We start from the raw sequence: 22,658 nt of genomic DNA on the forward strand, positions 1-22,658 counted from the left end.
CAACCTTCTTGCATCGACTATTTGCACTGTTTAAAAGATGTATTTACTATTTACACATGGTCTAAAAATTCATTTACACTGGCAAACGTATTGTACATTTAATATTGAATTAAAAAAAAGATAACTGCTGCCTAGGGTGACCAGACGTCCCGAAAAATTCGGGACAGTCCCGAAATCTAAACTGTTGTCCCGAATCCCGAATCTGGCCCTAATTGTCCCGAAAATTATACTAAAGCAAAATCTTGAGTAGTTATTGTCTGATAAACATTAAAAACTGTCTGCGGAGGTTGAGGCCGGCGACACACTGGCTGCGTGGCGTGTCCGTTTTTATTTCGGCTCCCCTGTTAACAGGTTAGAGCTTGCACACTGCCTGCGTGACACGCGCGTCTCAGGCGCGCCTCGAGCCGCGCGAAAAACGCGTGCATGCTGTAAATAGAACCGACGCCTATTTTTCACGCGACACGCAAGCCTGTTGGAAGCGTTTCCAGGCAAAATAGAATAGGAAAAGATGTTTGTATGTCATTTTGACATGAAAACATATTAATAAATGACATTTTGATGTTTGAAAGTTTAAGTTTTTACATAAATGCAGATATAAATGTAATAAAAAAATATATATGATCGATTTTCAAATATTGCACCTGTCAATACAGAACGAAATATTCTGTAGCCTATTTTGCCTATTATTAGAGCGCAAGTTGTATGAATACTTCACTACACAATTATCTCGTTATTTTCGTTTAAGCTTATTAGCGTTAGGCTATACTGAAAGGTCTGATTTACGCACTGTTACTTACAACAGTCATTGTTTTGTGGCAGACTAAAGAATAATGACAGACTGTTGATCTTTGAATAAAAATATGTTTGTTCAGGTTTGAAATTCATTATCTTTTATTATAGGCTACGCAGTCTAATATCATAGAAGCCCCCCATCCCGTCACCCCAGACCCCCCCCCCCCCCCCCCCGTCCCGAATTTCAGCCAATCTCATCTGGTCACCCTACTGCTGCCTCATAATCATAACATTGTACGTTTTTGACATAAAAGTTCAAATTTAAACTCTCATGCCAGGTCAAAAGAGGGCGCCAGAACTCAAACAGTCAAGCAGGAAGTGACGTGCTTGAAACATGTGTTATATCCCTATGGTTGTATCACAGCAGCTGAGATGTTCTGGGTTAAAAGCAGGCATGAGATGATTTTTATTTTTTTAATTCGTCGTTAAACTCATCAGCTATTTATTTTATAACCCTGGTTTAGCGTTTTATTTACTCAAACACATCATCGTCCTACATCTTCACTCTTGTCCAAATGTATTGCACCCCGTAGGAAGTACTTAAAGGTTTGTAGTTTATATTTGAGTGCTATTTTAGTGTTCCGTTTTTCTTGTGAAATAATATGTTCCTCTCTAAAAATTATTCTGAAATGCTTCGATTTTCTTAAATACTGTCATATATTTACAGTTTCTGACTGTTCTTTAACCCTTTCAGGCACTGAATTTATTTGAACTATTAGTTTGTTTAAATTGGCCATAAACTAGTTACAAACCCTTTAACAAATTGTGCATTGTGGTTTCTGCTTGTAATAACTAGGATCAGGTGTATATAATTAAATCCAACAAGCTATGCTTTATAGTTGTAAGTAATTGTATACTTGTTTATTCTTTGACATCTTTCGAATCAAACGTAGGCTACTGTATTGTGTTAAGAAATATTCAAAATCACTATATTTCAGAAGGATCATCATCACCTACTTTCCCCAAAGCTAAACAACATTAAACATTCATGTTCATTAAATCGAAATATTCCTGCTTTAAACTTTTATGCCAAGTGCTGAAAGGGTTAAATCAGGGGTTTCAATCTTTTAGATTCCACGGACCCCAAAATATGATCATCATCGTTATCCTCAAATTTGAAAGGCAGATATATATATATTTACTGTCAAATCGATTAATTGCATCAAACATAAAGGTTTGTGTTTATATGTTATGTGTGTCCGTCCGTCCATCTATCTATCTATCTATCTATCTATCTATCTATCTATCTATCTATCTATCTATCATGTGTATTTGTGTATAAAGTACACACACACACATTTATATTATGATATATATACACTCATATATTATATAAACACAAACTTTTATCTTAGATCTGATTAATTCCGATTAAATGATTTGACAACACTAATTTTCACGTTTAAATGCCAAATTTATACTGAAAAAAATGCATGAAATATTTTTTGGAAAGTATTTAGTTTTTATTATGTTTTTTTTATACTCACTATAATACTCTACTAGATGTATTATGTATTATTTATTCATTTGAATCAGTTTTTTTTTAATCTATTTATTTATTTTTATCATTTTATTTTAGTGACCTAATTAGTTTAGTGACCTAATTATTTTTTATTATTCATTTATTTGTACATTTTAAACACTTACTTTCTCTAAACGTTTTTTTCTAAACCCGTAGCACTTCCTTGCAGTGTATGTAATGTAAAAAACATTTTATGCATATTTATAATATTATTTTTTCACAGTATAAATTTAGGATTTATACACACACACATATATATGTATGTATATATTTATGTGTGTGTATATATATATATATATATATATATATATATATATATATATTCGCCTTTTAAATTAGCAGACATTTGTATTTTGAGGACAGTGGCATCTAAAAGCTTGAAAAGCCCTGGGTTCAGATCAGTTTAGCATGTGTTTTGATGAGTTGAGCTCTGATATGACTCTGATATGCTCTGCAGTGTCATCATGCCCGTCCAGTGCAGTAACTGCGTTCAGAGACGGGCCGTGCTCAAGCGGCCCAAGACTGCACACTCCCTCTGCAAGGACTGCTTCTTCTGGGCTTTCGAGGAGGAGATCCATCAAACCATCATGTCTGCTGCACTCTTTAATCGCGGGGAGACCGTGGCCATCGGTGCCTCGGGCGGGAAGGACTCGACCGTCCTGGCCCATGTGATGAAGCTCCTGAACGAGCGCTATGAGTACGGGCTGAACCTCATGCTGCTGTCGGTGGATGAGGGCATCACGGGTTACAGAGATGATTCCCTGGAGACGGTGAAGAGGAACCAGCAGCAGTATGAGCTGCCGCTGAAGATCGTGTCTTATGAAGAGCTGTACGGCTGGACGATGGACGCCATCGTGAAGCAAGTGGGCTTGAAGAACAACTGCACTTTCTGCGGTGTGTTTCGCAGGCAGGCGCTGGACCGGGGAGCCATGATGCTGAAGGTGGACAAGATCTGCACAGGCGAGTAATGTCTTTTCTAACATGTGTTTATGAGACATTCTGCGAGACAAATTATGTGTTTCAGAGTTAATACATTGCATTGTGCCTTCAGGCTTAATTAATACACTTAAATATATGCATCCTCTTTAGAGAATTTAATTCTCACATTTTAGTTTTTGTTATATATTTCCATTTTTATTCGTTTACCATTAAACATTGGGGTAATTCTAAGACCATCCTCTACTGACCAACAATACTAAACATAAGATAAAGTTCAAATAAAAGAGAGTAGACAAAATTTTTCCTTAAATTCACTTCTTGAAAGGATGATGTCATTATTGATGTATGGAATAGTTCATTGCTTTAGACCGCTAAAAGTATATAGAGCCATTAAAGTCAGAATGCTAGCTTTTGATTTCATATATTATATATTTTTTTTGTGTGTGTGTGTTAAATGAAGCATATTTTTAGGACCATTTTCATCACAGTCAAGTATGCAATTATTTGCAAGTATTGCAAAAAATATATGATTTTTATTGTTTCCAAAAAAAAATTCACTGACTGTCATTTTAGTTGTACTGCCTTTATGCTCATTTAAATTAAAACGGTTTATACATAAAAAAATATGTGGCAATTGTTTAATTGTTATCAAAAACTAATATTAATGTTCTTAAAATAGGCTTTTTTGTACTATATATATATATATATATATATATATATATATATATATCAGTGCTGTCAAATCGATTAATTGTGACTAATTGCATCTAACATAAAAGTTTGTTAATATTTTATATATATATATACACACACTACCGTTCAAAAGTTTGGGGTCAGTAAGATTTTTTAATGTTTTTAAAAGAAGTATCTTCTGCTCACCAAGGCTGCATTTATTTTATAAAAAACAATTAAAAAAACAGTAATATTGTGAAATATTATGACGATTTAAAATGACTGTTTTCTATTTTAATATATTTTAAATTGTAATTTATTCCTGTGATCAAAGCTGAATTTTCAGCATCATTACTCCAGTCTTCAGTGTCACATGATCCTTCAGAAATCATTCTAATATGATGATTTGATGCTCAAAAAAACATTCATTATTATTATCAATGTTGAAAACAGTTTTCAAAATGCTTTGATGAATAGAAATTTCAAAACAACAGCATTTATTTAAAATAGAATATTTTCTAACATTATAAATGTCTTTACTGTAACTTTTGATCAGTTTAACTCATCCTTGATGAATAAAAGTATTGATTTATTTTATTTCTTTCCCCGAAAAATAAAAATAAAATTCTTACTGACCCCAAACTTTTGAACGGTAGTGTTTAATGTTACAAAAGCTTTCCATTTCAGATAAATGCTGTTCTTTTGAACTTTCTATTCATCATAGCATCATGAAATAAAAATGTAAATAACTGTTTTCAACAGATAACAGATGCAATTAGTCGCGATTAATCGATTTGACAGCACTAATATATACTTTTTTGGGGGGGGGGGGGGGGGAATATAACCTTGACATGTTTGTTTCGTGTGGTAACATCTAAATTAACCAGTTAAAAATCTTATTTAATATGACTGAATCATCCTGAAACATTAGATTACACCTACAGAAGCCTAACCCTAATGTATATATTTTATGAGTTTCATACAGTTTAACTCGTTTTAATGTATTCTGAAATGCACTTTGAGTCTCTCAGAAATAGATGTCTGGAAATAGAAGAAAACGAATGGCTGAAAGGTATACTGAGGTGTGTTTTGTTGATGAGCAGGTCACAATGCGGATGACGTGGCAGAGACGGTGTTGATGAATGTCCTGCGTGGAGATATTGCACGTCTCCGGCGCTGCACCTCCATCAGCACGGCCAGCGAAGGAGACGGCGCCATCCCTCGCTGCAAGCCACTTAAATACGCCTACGAGAAAGAGATCGTCCTCTACGCCTACTTTAAGAAGCTCGATTACTTTTCCACAGAGTGCATCTACTCGCCGAACGCCTACCGGGGTCACGCTCGCGCCTTCCTCAAAGACCTGGAGTCCATCAGGCCCAGCTCCATCATAGACGTCATCCACTCCGGGGAGACGCTCTCCGTAAAGGAAGGGGTGAAGATGCCGGTCCAGGGAACGTGTTCGCGCTGTGGCTACATCTCCAGTCAGGCCTTGTGTAAGTCCTGCGTTCTGCTGGAGGGTCTGAATCGAGGTTTACCCAAGCTGGGCATCGGGAAACATCACCGTCTGCACGGAAAGATCCTGGCTCGGGAGCCCCTGACCGAGCAGGAAGAGAAGAAGCTGAAGGCTGTGGACTTCTGACAAAATCAAGACTTGATTTTAAAAACTAGACTTTTTTTTTTTAAGATGCTTTGGGATGGATGTTCATAATTTGAGGTGTTTCCATTTGTTTTATTCAAAGTGTGTCAGTCTCCAGCGATTGTTCGAAGTTCAACCCCAGGGAAATTAATGTCACACATCTTGAGTTAATAAGTTAAAAAGGCAAATTACTAACTGTGCCATTCAAAACCAGAGACTCTTTTTAAAGACAAACATGAACTTTTCCAACTTACACCACATTCACATCAGGAGGAACATTTCAGATGCTTTTTTTTCTCTTATTTAAACAATAACATGACAATAAAATTATTAATAATTTCTTATTTTATTTTATTTTTTTCTAAAATGAATAGACATTTTGGCTGCATCCTCGGAAATCATAAACTCACTTGAGCAGGTGCTTATTTTGAATAAGTAATTACATCGCGGCTGCTAAAAAAGTATGTTTGACATAGTATGAATGTGGTCACTTTACTGCCATTCACAAATCCTCTCCCGTGGCCTCATGGGATAGTGAAGTATCCATCACATGCACACTTCAGAATCTCGCCGGAAGGAGGCGCTCATCCTTTCTGACCACTCGTATGAGTACTGTGAAGTCGGACACACTTCTTTTGTCAAATGAAGAGTTCAGATGCAAAAGCCTCTAAGTGCCATCTGAAATTTTCTTCTAGAATTATCATTTTGATCAAGCTTGTATATTTAAGTTCAGTAATTTCACTTAAGGGACAATTAATAGGTAATTTTCATTGAAAGTTTCAGATGGCACTTAGAGGCTTTTGCATCTGAACTCTTCTAATACTGAAGTATACGATTTCTGATGCAGCCTTTGTTTCCATTGAGACATGTTGAAAAAAAAAATGAACACACACACATGTGATACACGATCAGCTTCCTCTGGCTTTTAGTGTATTTATTTAATACTATTGCATGATCATTATTCATTCTTTTATCAGACACTTTTATTATAGTATTTAAATGAGATAGAAATATAATTTATTTATGTATGCACATTCACACAATACATACAACAGAGTGTTATGCATTGCATTAGATCAAGTGTCTCAAATGCTGCAGGATCTTTTCTCTTCACTAACTTCATTGAGACTTCAAACACAATGAAGAACAATGTGGTTACACTATTTCAATGGTCCGCTTTAGACAACTTTGCAACTACAAGCCTGAAAAGTGCCTACTGAAAAGAACAATCTATTAATGTGTAGCAGGTCATGGAGGCGAAACAGTTGCAGGATACACATATTGATGAACTATTGTGGTTTTGACGCCTCTTAACAAGCGATCACATCTCTACCGAAGCAGGCCTTAAGCATCTGTGCATGACTTCATTAGACAGTTTCACAACGGAACAGCTCAGACATAATGTAAAATGTAAGATTAATGATTATAAAGTAAATGAATAACTGATACTTAAGATGTATAAATGAATATAAGAAATATGAAGGATACATTTTGTAACATGATCAAATAAATCAGAAAAGATGTATTTTCTGGTACACTCAACTACTTTCAATAACAACATTAACTAACATTACAACATTACCCCTCGGTTTCACAGACAAGGTTTAAGCTAAAATGCATGTTTGAGCTGTTTTGACTGAAAGCAACTTGCACTGAGATATCATAATATCTCAGTGTCATTGTTTTGTCTCAAGAATGCAACAGTAATGTTTTCTTCTTCTAAGACACCTTTATAAAAGCAACTTAAATGTCCTAAGTTAAATTGAACTACTGCCTAATTCTGGCTTAACCTAAGCCCTGTCTGTGAAACCAGGCCTATATGATTATAGATGGTCAGTGAGTATGTTAGAAATAAACGAACAGTTCTCATGTTTCCATTGCCCCCGCTGTGGCGTTCTTCGACCAGCAGAGGTCGCTGCCGTGAAGTGAGTTTCTCTGTTCTGTGATCAGTGTGATGTTTCGGGGGTCCAGTCCTGTCCAGCAGTCACACACACACACACACACACACACACACACACACACACACACACACAAGCGTCTAGAACAGCAGGAAAAACTTCAGCACAGACTCGTCTTCTGAAACGAGCTCTACACATCGTCTTCAGAGTCGGATTAGGAGCAGAGCACTTCTGGAAGCGCGCGAACATGGACGATCTAGGTAAAAACACTCATATTCCCACATGTTGTTTCCAGACAGACACAAACATAGCGGAAAAATAAGAGGGAGAGGGAGAGAGAGGCTAACTACAGTAGCCAGCGAGCTAACGCAGAAGAGCAGTGATACAAAGTAATACTTTCTCCGAACGCGACGTCATAGTGATACAGTGTAACTCTTGACGTTCCATCCCGCAGAACGCGCTATTAGTGTCTGTTACAGTTACAATATCAGACTATCATGTGTCAAGAAAAAAGAATCCTGAGGTTGACTGTTGTTGGGCTTTACGCCGTTTCCTCCCTTTGGGAATCATCTTCAGTTATTAAATAGTTATTAATCTCTTTCAAATGATGCTGCTTATTTGAAATGTCGCTAGTTCACATTGTTTGTCATTAATTAAATATTTCTTTCCTTCATACATTCAGTCAGAGCCTAAAAGCGTTGTTGGCATGAGTCAAGTCAAAGTTTATCAGTAATCGCAGGTTGTAGCTCCAGAGATGAGAAGAAAATACAAATATGATCACAGATATGAGCTTAAAAAGTAAACATAATAAAGATAAAAGATAATGCAGTGGTGCGCCTTTGTATGTGTATGAGATTATAAACGTTCAAATGTGTATCAGCGATCAGAATAGCACATTTGACAGATATGCGGTGTGTAGTTCAGTATGAGTGTGCACAGATGGACATTTGCAGTATAAAATGAGTGATTATAATCTGTGTTTGAGGAGACTGATGATGAGCAGGACCACATGGAACATTTGTGACTGTCATTTTTCAAAGTTGCTTATTATTCAGTATTTTTGTCTAATTCGATAAAGCATTCCAATTAGAACTCCATTCGATTGATTTGAACGTGTTTAAATCCACAGAATTCTATTATAGATTAAGAAAATGTCTAATATAAATAAAATCTCAGGCCTTCTGATGAGTTTTCACAGAACTATCAGGCTCTTCATCTTAACCTGAATGATTTGAGAGAGTAGTTTGCTGATTTGTTTGTATTCTGGGCTGACTTGGTTTTGAGTGATTGAGTGTATATAAATAATTTGTAATAATTTGATCTTGTATAGCTGTGAGATGAGAGACTTGACAGCTGTGTATGTATTGATTTTGTGATGCTGTTTATGAACTGTGGGGGTATTCCAGAAAGCAGGTTATGTGACACACCCGGATAAGTTTACTCAGAGTGAACGGATAACTTCAACTTTCATAAAAAATTAAAATAAAAACGGAGATAACTTTCAGGGTAGTTTGTTTCTGAGGTGTTCAGCGCATGATGAGGCTTCGGTGAGCATAACAGATATATATAATTATATATATTATGACATAACATAAAGCAATGTTATTTCCCTCAAATTTTTTTTATTTACCTTATTTTATTCTCTTCTCACACATCGTAGATGTGCATTCAAAATGTTTTTTTGTTTTTTTTTTACAAACAAATCTTCCACGTCTCACAACAAATGTGGAAGTAAAATGTAAAAACAAAAAATAAACTTATACAGCCATATTATCTTTGAAAGCACGAACTGTTTTTTTTTTTTTTTTAGGTAAATCCATCTATTTTTTATTTATTTATATATTTAGCATCAAACAAACAAAATAATTCTTATTCAAAGTAATAAAAAATGGATTAAAGAAAGATTAAAAGATAAGATTAAGACATATTACAAAACTGCCCAGTAGGTGGCGATATGCAGTGCACTAAGAATGTAAATAGCCATTGAACAAAAGAAGAAAAGAAGTATGGCACATTTCTTAGGCTGCGTCCGAACACTTAAAAATCCTGACACGTCCTAATCCAATGTGAGCTTCACTTCCAGTCTCCTGAGATTCCTTCATCTGATTGGTATTTGAAGGCAGCACAGATGTATCCTTCGCTGCCTTTGATATCCCACAATCCTGTGCTCTCCATTCTGTGACGGTTGAGCTAGAAAAATAAAGATGGCATTTGAAAGTTGCAGTTTGTGTGTAAATGTAAATAAAACATTTTCCACTTCTGATGTCATTTCTAGAGCGAAATTACAGTTGTACTAATTAAATATTCGCTTGGTTATCACCAAAGCTCGCTCTATTTTGCCGTAAGTCATTAAACCATTACGCGGCCTCAGAAGTCTGTGCGCAAATGCTGCCTACAAAGTCAGTGTGTGATATGGCAGTGTCAGCTGGTAAGTTTTTGAATGCAGCCTTAGTGTCTGTTTCAATGAGGACTCCTGGATTCGGCACCCGAATCGTGAGTCTTTATGCGGTCACCAATAACTCTGAGTTTCATACTGAACTTAATCCAGACCGTAGTTTTGGAACCTGCATACCTCGAGTAAGAAGGTTTGGGTGAATCGACTGAGAGTTCAGGGAATATGTGAAAGAAGGTTAACCTTGCTTTCTGGAATAGCCCTCAGATCAGATAATAACTGGCTGATCTCCATGTGGAGGGGCGTGTCCTGTTGGGGGATAAAGTGACTCCGCCCACCGCCGAATGCTGCAGCCCATCTGTGCCATAAAGCACATTAGCTTTGCTTCAGGACTGAATTTGGCACAACAAAGTACCAAAATGGTGTATTGTACAAACTTCTGGTTTCACAGCCAAGGTTTAAGCCTAGTCCTACACTAAAATGCATGTTTGAGCTGTTTTAAATTAAAGCAACTTGCACTAATATCTTAAAATATGTCAGTGCCATTGTTTTGTCTCACATCAGTAATGTTTTATTCTAAGACGCATTTATAAAAAGCTACTTAAATGTCCTAATTTAACTAACGCCGAAGCCTGGCTTAATCTAAGCCCTGTCTCTGAAACCAGGCCTAAATGTTCTTAAAGTCAAACACAAAATTGATCAAAATAACCATGAGCTTCATAGTCTCAACATGCAATGCCATTGGCTGGAAAGGAAAACGAACCATTTTGTAAATGCATAAACAATAGCACATGGAACAAACACGGGGTTAATTACTATATTAGTGTTTTAGGCACATTACCACACTGACTGGACGCACAACCAAAAGACATGAGTTGGAAAAGCTTATTTCTTGTTCGATCCAAACTGTGCATCATCTTTTATCACATGGCTTTCGTTCTGATTGGTCATTTGCAGCATTCAGCGGTCAGATATTTCTAAATGATGACCGTTGTCCAGAGCGACGCTATAACAGACCACTCATCCGGTCAGTGTTTCATACATAGCCTTCTGTGTCTCCGCTGTTTCTGCAAATAAGATAAAGCAATAATTTGATCTGTAAATTTGATCATTTGAACTGTACAGCAACGGCAAGGTCACGGGTTCGATTCATGCAATGCAACTAATAATAAGCCTTGAATGCAACGAAAGTCACTTTGGATAAAATGCATAAATATTTTTGTTCATGTATTCATTAATTTATTAAGTTGTAAGTGGGATAATGTGAAGTTAGACAATCATTATCACGTAAGTGTTTTGCAATAATGACTGGTTGACTGTGCATTATCAGAACACAGTACTTTAGCAAACCGCACTAATATCTTCTTGACATCTGAAGAAGGAAGATGTTTGATGGTGGTAGTTCAGTTCTGGTTGTTGTTTTTGGGCTGGAGAAAGAGGCGATTGTCTTCCGAGCAGGGTTGCGTCCCGGTGTAGCTGGAAGAGCCCAGGTGACAGGCGAGCGCATGCCGTCAGTGAGTTTGGATATGATGGTGTGAGTACGGGGAAATCCAGTGCCTGTGTTTGGAGTGGGGGAGGAACTGAACTGACTCACTCGAGGGTCAAAGGGCGAATGAGAGGAGTTTTTCCAACCAGCTGCTCACTGTGGAATGCTTTATTAGCTTTGTTAGAGGCGATCAGTGTTTCGGATTTAGAATTGGCCGGTTGATGAGGTCAAATGTGTTTGGACACTTATGCAGGGCCCTATATGAAATCCATTTGTATTTTTTTTTTAAAGGGATATTTCACCGCTGGAAAGATGAATGTGTATTTAAATTGGGTCATTTATGTAGTAGAAATGTGAAATTATTTTAGAAGTTGGTGCCTTCTAGACTGAGAAAAGCCGGAAAATGTATTTTTGGCTCATGTGGATGAAAGACAACAACTCCCAGAATGCACTTGCTTCGCTGCCCTACGAGGACACTCCCAAGCCACGCCTACCGGTTACAGAGGGCAGTATCGGGAGAAATGATACAACTAGGCTACTAGTCGACTCGACACTGAAAAGACGGTGTTTTATCGTGAGATCCCCCTATGGGCGGGTTGAACACATGCGGAACGAGCTCCTCCAACTGGCTGTCGCCTCTGCACAAAAAAGCCTTCGTTGACGCTAAATGATAAAAAAAAAAAAAAAAGCTTAATGCTAATCCCTTTAAATTCCAATAACTAAAATGGATGTCTAATCAATTGAATTAATAAAACTTTAACAATTTAAAAGTTTATTCAAATTTAAACAATTTGGCCCTATGAAATGTCTTTTATGTCTTCTATGTTGTTTCTGGATCCTATGTTTTATGATTTAACACAAATTTATCAACAAAAATGGTGGAAATCAAATTAATGCATAAAAACTTGATTAAACTTTTAAAATGTAATCAAATGAAATTTGCACCATTCTTTTATTTTTTACTGTACCAAGGTTTACAGTTTAAATTAAAATATGGTATAAACAATTGTGTGATATTCCTTAAAAACAGTAAAGTTTTATTATAATTAATTATCATTACTTTGAGAAGTACATTCTTCAGTAGTAATATATTTCTTTCAGAATTTCTTTAAGTCAGACCTAAGTTTCATTTTGATGGTTTGTCTTGAAGACCTTTAAGTTCCCTTGTGTATATGATATGACGATAGTTTTACCAAATGAATTGTGAAGTGGAGATGAAGTTCATGACCTCATATAGTGAGACGGCAGAGTTTCATTTCACACCTCATTTTACACCTCAAACACCTTCGAGGGCATCATTTTAGGTAGTTTGGCATGCAATCTTGTGTGTGTGTGTGTGTGTGTGTGTGTGTGTGTGTGTGTGTGAGAGAGAGAGAGAGAGAGAGAGAGAGAGAGAGAGAAAGAAAGAGAGTCCCCCCCCCCCCCCCACACACACACATGACCACACCATTTTTTTTTACAATCCGCCTCTGCATGTAAACCTCAGTATTCTCGTACTCACACGAGGTTGTTGCGGTCACGCAGGTGCACAATGAGGGTGTTGTTCGAGCAAATGCTGTTTCTCATCTGGGCCTCATTGGACAAGTCGTCAAGGTAGTAATTTGTGGAGAATCACAGAACAATAATGATTTGTCTGTCTGTTAAAGTATCTAAAGAATGTGGCTTTGGCCCACTCAACCACTGCCTGTGAACTGTGAACGCTTGATCATTTCTATTGGGCAAGGTAACACTCGTCTGTGGTTTATTTAAATAAGATATTTAATTTGTTTTAATCAGAGTTTCTTCCAACATGGTTGTTTGAGAAATGAAAAGCTACACACTCCATCAGTAAGGGTTAGAAGAGCTGTTGCCAAACATATAAAGTTGGAAACATAATAATCACTGCAATTATGATCCAATCATAGAGTGATTACTGTGATCAAAGTTGAATTGTCAGCATCATTACTGGCACATGATGCTTCAGAAATCATTTTAATTTGAGTTCTAATCATACCATTTTTTTCTCCAGGATTATTTAATGAATAGAAAGTTAAAAAGAACAGCATTTATTTGAAATATAATTTTTTAACTACAGTCACTTTTATCAATTTTATGCATTCTTTCTGAAAAGTATTAATATATATATATATATATATATATATTTTTTTTTTAATCTTACTGACCCTAAACTTTTGCATGGCAGGGTGTGTCATTTTTATTTTCAGTTTAAATGGTATAGAAGCATTGCAAACACACAGAACTCACCCATCCTCACATCAATCTGATTGGCTGAAATTTTGTTTATAGATTAGTATTACACATATCTGTGATCGCAGGGATATTACACATATCTGTGTGCATAGAAAAAGTGCTTTTCACTGGAATATTTTCGCTTTGTGCTGGTTAGGACACGGTGTGAGGAAAAGGGAGGATTAGAAAAGTATCATGGCAGTGACTCTGACACAGACTAAATCAGTTTCCCCTCCCTACACACACACACACACACACACACACACACACACACACACACACACACACACACACACTGTTCCATGGCCCAACCTGCCCTCAGACCAAGGCTTCAGGGTCCGCCTCACTTCCTCAGGAAACAGTGGAGAAAGGAAGTGGCTTTGTGTTGAGCTCTAGGGCCACACTTTAAACCCACTCAAGAAACACAGAGCGTCTAGATGAGTCAGTGCAGTGCTAGTATGTCCTTTAAAGGCATAGTCCACCTGAAAAATTACTTTCTGTCATCATTTACTCATGATGTTCTTTCTTCTTTTGGAACAAAAAAGGAGATATTTGAAAGAATGTTGGGGTCCAAACAACATTGCATGGACAAAAGAACACTAAAACATTTTTAGGGCAACATTTGTTTGTGTTTCACAAAAGTAAGAAAGACATGAGGGTGAATAAATGATACGAAACAATAGGGCTATACACAATGAATTCAAATAAAACTGAAATGGCGATATGGTTCAGTGTGATTATCACATCGCAAAGGCTGCAGTTTAATTATATAATAATATGCGCTGCATGTTTCAGAGTGACGCGCGGCACTGTGTTCATTTACACTGTTTTCATCGTCTCAAAGCGTCTCAGATTGCAGTAAATGCTGCTCCACAATGAACCCCAATTTTCATCTGCTCTTTTTTTAACATGCATTTGAAAACGCAACATGCGGCAAGTCTTCCCAAACTTGTAATGAGAAGTATTTGATATATATTTGATATATTTATAAATACTTATCAACAAAATATATTCTTTAAGGACTCCCTGCGATTTTCCGTCAAAATAAGTTTAATGGTTTAACGTTTGAAAATAAAGAAATTAAGATGGTTATAAATGATAATATTCCAATTATACAGTTTTATGTAAAATACAATTATTTTATTATTAAATTTAGTAATTATTATTTTATAATTTAGTAATAATAATGATAAAAAATATTATTATTATTTTAGCCGTATACAAATATAATACAATTTTGGCCTAATTGTGCAGCTCTACAAATAAGCACAATAGATCTGGCTTTTTTTTTATCGTTTTTTTATCATTATTTTTTATTTATTTATTTTTATAGAAAAAACGCAATTACATTTCCCCCCCAAATCGTGCAAGCCCACATTACAACTCATAAAAGTTCCCTGTTTGATTTGAATGCCAAGATTTCTGAAGTCATCTGGCGCCTTGTGTGAGAAACATGAACATTCATTGCGTCAGGCTTGAGGTCAGCGATGCCAAACATACAGCGTCATGTTATTGGGTTGTTCGAAAACTATTTTCAGTTTTTCCTCTCTCATATCGATTAGTTTCAGTCCTCATCATCAAAAGCACTTTTAGGGAATTATAATCTTAGATTGCTGGGAAGTGCATTCACACACAAGTCACACACAAATCACACACACATCTGAAACAAGGGCTTTTTATGTGTGCCATTAAACGAGGAACGCAGAATCCTCGATGTTTAACTTAATAAAGTTACCAGCTTTTATCAGTGGAGAGTCTTGACTCATAATATTCCAGAGTATTGGCCTATCTGTTCTCAATTACGATAATGGCGGGCGCTGAAGGGGCGATCAAAGCCAGACTTTGCCATGTGTTTTCCTGCTGTTATGAGGTGATTTAGATGAAAACGCTCGGACGCGTCCCTCTCTGCTGGCCTTTTCTTTCTCTGTTTCCTTCGACCTCTTTTTCGATGCCCCGCTCCCCCTCTCCCTCCTTGGCAGGGCGTCTGGCCTGAGACACAGCGGTGATTGTTTTCCTGATGGCCTTGGATGTTCCAGAACTCGTAGTTACAGCAGAATTCTTCGCACATGAGTGGATTTAGGGAGATACTCCCTGTTAGCGCTGCCTGTGTAAAATGTTCCACTGGACACATAATGCTCATCAAAGGTGTGTGTGAGATCCACAGAAATGTGCAGATGTTATATTCGTCCATCGTGGTCGACAGAATCACATGCGAGTCCACGGCACGCATACAGAGAGCTCACCAGGACTGAAACCAATTTCTTCACACATAGGAGGGTTTGATGTATTTATTTATGTTTTAAATATATTTTGATGAACTTTTAAGTAGGGCTGCACAATATATCGAAATATCGCGAATGTATATATCACGATATGCATATCGCAACGGCTTGCAATAACTGGGGTCATGATCAAAAGACTCTCGGCTGAATAACTTTTGTAGCTTTAATAAGAATCAGAACATATTTCATTCATACAGTGAAAACTAAGCAGTGATTATTTTTTACATTTGATTATAAAGTTTCTGTTGTTAAATAACCCTAATGTAGGATAACCTGAACCCCTAAACCCTGAGGTTTACACTGATGTTAAAATAACTCTTCTTATGCCACAGTAAAACACTGATGTTCACTTTCAGAAGTTTAGGGATGTTTTCTCGTCACAAAAAGAATGTGAAACACATGTAGGTTATATAATTTTAAATATATTTTTAAAGATAATTTAAGTTTATTTTACACACTTTAAGCATTATCGTATCGCATATCAAATATCGCATTATTTAATGAGTTATCGCATATCGCATTTTTCTTCAATATCGTGCAGCCCTACTTTTAATTATAATGCTTTCAGATACCAGAAAGAATGCAGTGCTTTCAGCTCAATTGTTTACATCCATCCAAAAGCAATGCAAATTCCAAAATATCCTGCCTTATTCATAATAAGTTTGCAGATGGAGCTAATGCATAAAAATCCTCAGATTAAAAGAGCACTTACTTTATTATTTCGTAAAATTAATTTGAAACTCACTGCAAACCATTTTTCTTACATAGTGTTTTTGTCTGGTTTTCCAGTACAAATATCTAAACATTCTTAAATCAAGAATATTCACATCAATATATTTACTTGAGAAGCAAATTGACCAGATATGAAGTCTTGTTTATGGAAGAATTGATACAAATTTATGTTTATGCTTAAAACAAGAAAAAAATATCTGCCAATCATGGGGTTAGAAAAATAATCTTGTTTTCCCTTGTGATTATGTTTAATTTTCTGACACCATTGACATATTTTTTGTCTGGGGGAGCGGATACACCGGTCTACAGTAATTTGAAAGTGATTGCAGTACCAGTTTTGGCCACAATCTTACATACGGTTCCTTTAAATACAATAGATTAACATAAAGCAGACATAATAGAGTAACATAAACCTGAGAATAATCAAATAAATAAGAGTAACTTAGAGCTTCAATCAAATTGTGAAAAATAAACAAAAATGTGTAGCCTACTGCTAGAGTCCAGTCCTGTTGGCTGCAAGGTCATCAACCAAAATTCATTTGGGAATATACTATTCGTTTTTTGAAGAAAACTGAAATTTACCCACACTTTCACAAGAAGACGGAGCGTCGTGTCCAACCGGTTGTGATGGTGAAGCCATTTTCATTTGAATTTGCTGTTGAATGCACGACAACAATGCACCGCAACAAGCGCCACCTTGTGGATGTAATACGCAAATGAAAATCATCTGAGTAAACTCTGAGAAAACCAATGGAGAAAACCTGAAAGTAAAGCAGATCATTTATAATTAAATATTGCAATACTTTGCGCTACTGTATCGATATAATTGCGTGCGCAAAATATCGCGATACTGAACAGAATAAATTTTCCCCCCACCATAGTGTGAACCGGCTCCTAAAAGCCGTTAATGTGTGAGACACTGGAAAAGACGCGCAACAGCCAAAGACGTCCATCAAGCGCATGTTTGCATAGTGTGAATGGCCATTAGGAAGTCATTTTTAATTAGCTAATCAGAATGATAAAATCAGTTAAATAATGCATTTCTTCGTGTTTATTAAGCAAGCTTAAGCAGATGTTTTAATCCAAATTAATTTATGAATGAGTAGTCACACAGCAGTCACTATGTCCCGTAATCTCTGATTATTCTCTGTTACCAGTTTTTGTGGGGTGTTTGTGGTCTGTGTGGGTCTTTTCCAGGTTTAACCCGTTGAACTGGGATAGAGAGTCAGTCAGCGCTTATCTAAATAACCATCCAATCAGATTTGCCCTGCGTGTGCGCGTACGAGTCGGTTGGATGTTCTCACTTCTGTGTTTACGTAGGTGTCCGGAATAGACAAGGGACCCCCGTCTGCTTGGCTTGAAGTCCCGTTGGGAAGAGCTTTTATTTTGGGTGCCAAGTGTCAACTTTCTACAGGGGTGGGGTCGGGTACTTGAGATTTCTCTCTAAAATATCTGTCAATCCTCTCCTTTAACACATTTCATGCTTCGATTCATGCTCTCTCTCCTCCTCAGGCTTCCACGACCCCCCTCCGCTTGCCTCGTTTCTTCTCTTGTCGCTCCTGGCTGTCTTGTAACTATAGCTGTCTTCTCTTTCTCTGTTGTTTCTTTTGTGACCTGTCCTGCAGTCATCCTGCTGGCCCCCTCGCTCACCCCCCTCTTGCCTCTCTGTTATAAATATCAGAGTAAGTTTGGTTAGAGGGTATAGAGTTTCCTTTGGTGAGGTCGCCAGCTTTGGCCTCTGGTCTCCAGTCATAAACAGGCAGAGTTTAGCCTCTTCTGACCTGCAGGAGAACGGCCACTGCTTACACTGACCAGGACTTAAATTGGACCTATCATGCCCCGTTTTTATTCATTTAAATATTTATATTGTGTGGTTTTTTTACTCTGCTAGAACAGGTTTTCACACTTTCACACAAAAAACACATTATTTTCCACATATGTGACCCTGGACCAGTCACATGGGTCACTTTTTTTGAAATTGAGATTCATACATCATCTGAAAGCTACATTGATGTATGGTTTGTTAGAATAGGACAATATTTGGATGAGATACAACTATTTGAACATCTGGAATCTAAGGATGCAAAAAAATCGAAACATTGAGAAAATCTCCTTTAAAGTTGTTCATTTATGTTGGCGATTGTGCAGCATTCACTCACACAAATAAATGTTTTATATATTTACAGTAGGAAATTTACTAAATATCTTCATGGAACATGATCTTTACCTAATATACTAATGATTTTTGGCATAAAAGAAAAATCGATTATTTTGACCCTTACAATGTATTGTTGGCTATTGCCACAAATATACCAGAGCGACTCGTGACTGGTTTTGTGATCCAGGGTCACATATTATCTATTGTTGCAGCTAAGGTTATACACCGGTATGGCGGTTTATCAAGATATTGGCGTGATTATCATATCGTGAACATTTGCTTATCCACGGTTTTGGAGAAAAAATGATCTCATATGTAAAGTTTTTCCACTGGACTGCATAGATTCCACCCAAACATGTACAACGGAGAAAATGTCTGAGACAGAAGCTGCGAATTCTAATCTCTCTTCCCCGCCGGAAAAAAAGTTCAAATCTGCAGTGTGGGAATACTTGGGCATCCGAAAAACGAACGCGGGGTTTTCCTTGAAGACGGATATCCAGTTGTGTCCAGAACTGTGGACGAAGAGTGGCTGCAAAAGGAGGAAATACGTCGAACATGTCCTCCCATGTTCTCCCATATTCTCCCATATTCACAAATTTCCATTTATAACTTAAGGCCGTATTATTTCCGTGTTGCTGAGGGAGTTTACAATATAACGCAGATGTCATGTAAAATGCGCGATTTGATAGATGGATGAATAAATCTAAAATATAGCATCTATAGCATATACATCTTTTAATGAGTTTTATTTTTAATGAGATTAAATGAATGCAGAAAGTCTATACTTAAAAGTACAAAAACAAATATACAGATATATGAATATACAACACATGCTCAGGAATAAATTCCTTTAATTGAGACATTTCTTTCATCAACTTGATGGCGGGTAATAAAATAAATATCTCAGAAAGATCATATATCGTAGATGCAAAATGTCAAGTCGTTTTTCTAAGTTGAATTTCATAAAAAAAAAAAATAATATTTTATTGTTTGCTGACTCTGCCATGCAATAGCTTGTCAAAGTGCATTTGTAATCGGCGTTTTAGAAAGCAACACGATTATGCTGCTTGCACACACACATGATGCTTTCAGATGCTGTGTGTCATGGAGTTGTCTGGAGCTCTGTCGCTGTTTAACCATTAGGGCTGGGTTTCTGGACTGCAGTGCTTTCACGGTTTCTGGTATTTTTAAATATAGGTGGGTGGGATCGTAACACTGAAATGAACACCAGCCATTGTGAGGCCGTTTGCACTACATTCCTCTGCCGTGTCACAGTTCAGCCCACACGCCCCTGTCTCTCTCTCTCTCTCTCTCTCTCTCTCTCTCTCTCTCTCTCTCTGTGTCTCTCTGTCTCTGTCTCTCTCTCTCTCTATCCCCCCCTCTCTCTCTCTCTCTCTCTTCTATAGTGTTTCTGTGGCGGCTCTCTGGTGGAATGTGTGGAATTCTTTCCTCAGATTCTGAGTATGAAGCGATAAAGTGGTTAACAACCTCATAAAGGAGTAATGCGATTAGAATCGAGAAGACCAAGACTCTCTGCATCACTTTATACTGTGTGTTCCCTGTTCAGAAGATATCAGTGTCACACCTGGCCTCTATTCAAGTCATGTGCATTTGTACAACCTTTCATATTGACTGCTTTTTATAAACCTCTCTCAGCTCTTAGTTTTATATGATCAGATTATGCTCAGCAATGCAGAAGAATGTAACTACGATAATAAGAAATGTGTCTTCTGTGTGTGACCCTGGACCACAAAACCACAAAAGGGTCACTTTTTTGAAATTGAGATTCATACATCAACTGAAATCTGAATAAATAAACTTACCATTGATGTATGGCTTGTTAGAATATGACAATATTTGGCTGAGATACAATTATTAGAAAATCTGGAAACTGAGGGTGCAAAAAAATCAAAACATTGAGAAAATCTCCTTTAAAGTTGTCCATTTATGTTCGCGATTGTGCTGCATTCACTCACACAAATAAATGTTGTATATATTTACGGTAGGAAATTTAAAAAATATGTTCATGGAACATTATCTTTACCTAATATCCTAATGATTTTTGGCATAAAAGAAAAATCAATAATTTTGACCCATACAATGTATGTGATCCTGGACCACAAAACCAGTCACATGGGTCAATTTTATGAAATTGAGATTTCTACATCACCTGGAAGTTGAATAAATAAGCTTTTCATTGATTATGGTTTGTTAGGATAGGACAATATTTGGTCGAGATACAACTATTTGAGAATCTGGAATCTGAGGGTGCAAAAAAATCGAAAAATTGAGAAAATCTCCTTTAAAGTTGTCCATTTATGTTCGCAATTGTTCAGCATTCAGTCACAAAAATAAATGTTTTATATATTTACGGTAGGAAATTTACAAAATATCTTCATGAAATATGATCTTTACTTAATATCCTAATGATTTTTGGCATAAAAGAAAAATCGATAATTTTGACCCTTACAATGTATTGTTGGCTATTGCCACTAATATACCCGTGCGACTCGTGACTGGTGACGTGATCCAGGGTCACTCATATAGATTCAGATGTGAATGAGAATTGTGAGTAGCCAATCACTGTATGTGAAAGACATTTTGTGTCTCTTTGCCACAGAAGAAGAAAATCATACTGGTTTGGAATGACATGATGATGAATAGATATTGACAGAATGAATTGTCATGTTTGGGTGAACTAAGTTCTATCAGCTGTATCTGTGATAAGCTGTTAAATACCACAGACAACAATTTTGTTGTAAACATGTTAACATTACACGTCTATGGGGCAATACATTTCTGCTGAACGTGTTTTTGTTTGTGTTAGAGGTCCATATTCATATTCTGCATTTCAGAGTTGTTTAACCCAAAATATTTCAGTGAAAGTACTGTAGTTTGACATTTAGTAACCTCAGGACCCTGTTGATTTCTTCAAAAGTGTAATCTTCCACTAGTTCAGCTTGTTGAGTGTGGACTGCTGTTCTGCTGTGGATTAAGTTTAAGTTTGGCTTCACTCCTCTGTTTGCATTCATAATCACATTAACTAACCACTAGGTTGTTCTCTCCATAAACAGCAGCGTTAAATGAGTTCTCAGACCCTCCCTGACACGCAGTAAATCCCTGACTCCACACTGCCTCCTGCCGGGGAGTTCAGGACTGCGGGTCAGTGAAGCGGTCACGGTGACATTTAACACCTGCAGGTGAAACTCAGAAAATTAGAATATCGTGCAAAAGTTTGTGTATTTCAGTAATTCAAATCAAAAGGTGAAACTAATATATTTTAAATCTTAAAATATTTTAAAACTAATATTCTAAATAATATTTAGTATATATAACTATATGCATGATTATACTTTTCAGAGGGCCGACATTTCTTTATTTAAAATCCTTTTTTTTTTTTATGGATTTTTTCATGTTATAATCTAATTTTATGAGAATTTTAATTTGGGGTTTTCATAAGCTGTAAGCCATAATCATCAAAATTATCTTTATCTTATTTATCTTTATTAAAGAAATCTTTAATTTCTCATAGCCTTTAAAAAAAATTTTTTTTATCTGTTTTTAATCTTTTTACATTTACAAATCTGGCAACACCCAAAACAGGATAGCCATGTGGTGCACAGGATATCCTGCCTGTACTCGCACCTCTCTGCCTTTAGTTCCAGTGCACATTATTGTTAAAAGAGAACTCCGGTCAATTTTAACATTGAGCTATTTTTTTTGTAAATTTGCTGTCAGTACAGAGAACAACGACAAAAATCGGTGTTGCCTACACCATGTTATCCTCTTTTTAAAATTTGCACCCTGTTGACTTCAATGGGGCAAGTTTTAAACCTGCTTTTAGCCTCTTAACATCCTTGATGTGTCATTACAAGTGCCCAGCCATTGTGAGTGATTCCTTCAGAGTGAACACGGGTGAA

The 22,658-nt window shown here is 36.6% G+C and overlaps 2 protein-coding genes and 1 long non-coding RNA gene across 6 annotated transcripts in view; 2 read left to right on the forward strand and 1 right to left on the reverse strand.

The window, feature by feature from the left end:
* The first annotated feature begins 1,120 nt into the window (after nt 1-1,120).
* LOC309512347 (cytoplasmic tRNA 2-thiolation protein 1) lies at nt 1,121-5,905 on the forward strand. Its single transcript, XM_082187896.1, has 3 exons — nt 1,121-1,338; nt 2,772-3,274; nt 5,029-5,905. Exons 2-3 carry the CDS (start codon nt 2,779-2,781, stop codon nt 5,562-5,564), a joined length of 1,032 nt encoding a protein of 343 aa, XP_082044022.1. The 5' UTR covers nt 1,121-1,338; nt 2,772-2,778; the 3' UTR covers nt 5,565-5,905.
* A 1,652-nt stretch (nt 5,906-7,557) lies between these two features.
* Nucleotides 7,558-22,658, forward strand: part of pxnb (paxillin b) — a 35,620-nt gene continuing 20,519 nt past the window's right edge. For 2 of the 4 annotated variants that reach the window (XM_082187850.1, XM_082187851.1), the window contains exon 1: nt 7,558-7,719. In XM_082187850.1, coding sequence (XP_082043976.1) covers nt 7,707-7,719 — 13 coding nt within the window. In that variant the 5' untranslated portion in view covers nt 7,558-7,706. The remainder of the gene's footprint in view (nt 7,720-22,658) is intronic. The other 2 variants (XM_082187852.1, XM_082187853.1) reach the window with 1 other exon arrangement.
* Nucleotides 9,124-14,074, reverse strand: LOC309512374. Its single transcript, XR_014210972.1, has 3 exons — nt 13,833-14,074; nt 13,582-13,802; nt 9,124-12,999 (listed from the first exon to the last, which is right to left on the reverse strand). It is a non-coding gene; the product is annotated as an uncharacterized lncRNA (long non-coding RNA).

Source organism: Leuciscus leuciscus (assembly GCF_965113295.1).
Source record: "Leuciscus leuciscus genome assembly, chromosome: 13".
Lineage (NCBI taxonomy): Eukaryota > Metazoa > Chordata > Actinopteri > Cypriniformes > Leuciscidae > Leuciscus > Leuciscus leuciscus.

What these genes read in the sequence shown, in the direction of transcription:
- LOC309512347 (XM_082187896.1), top strand. Translation starts at nt 2,779, where the DNA reads ATGCCCGTCCAGTGCAGTAACTGCGTTCAGAGACGGGCCGTGCTCAAG. An exon ending in GGTGGACAAGATCTGCACAG is followed by an intron (nt 3,275 to 5,028) that starts GCGAGTAATGTC and finishes GTTGATGAGCAG; the next exon opens with GTCACAATGCGGATGACGTG.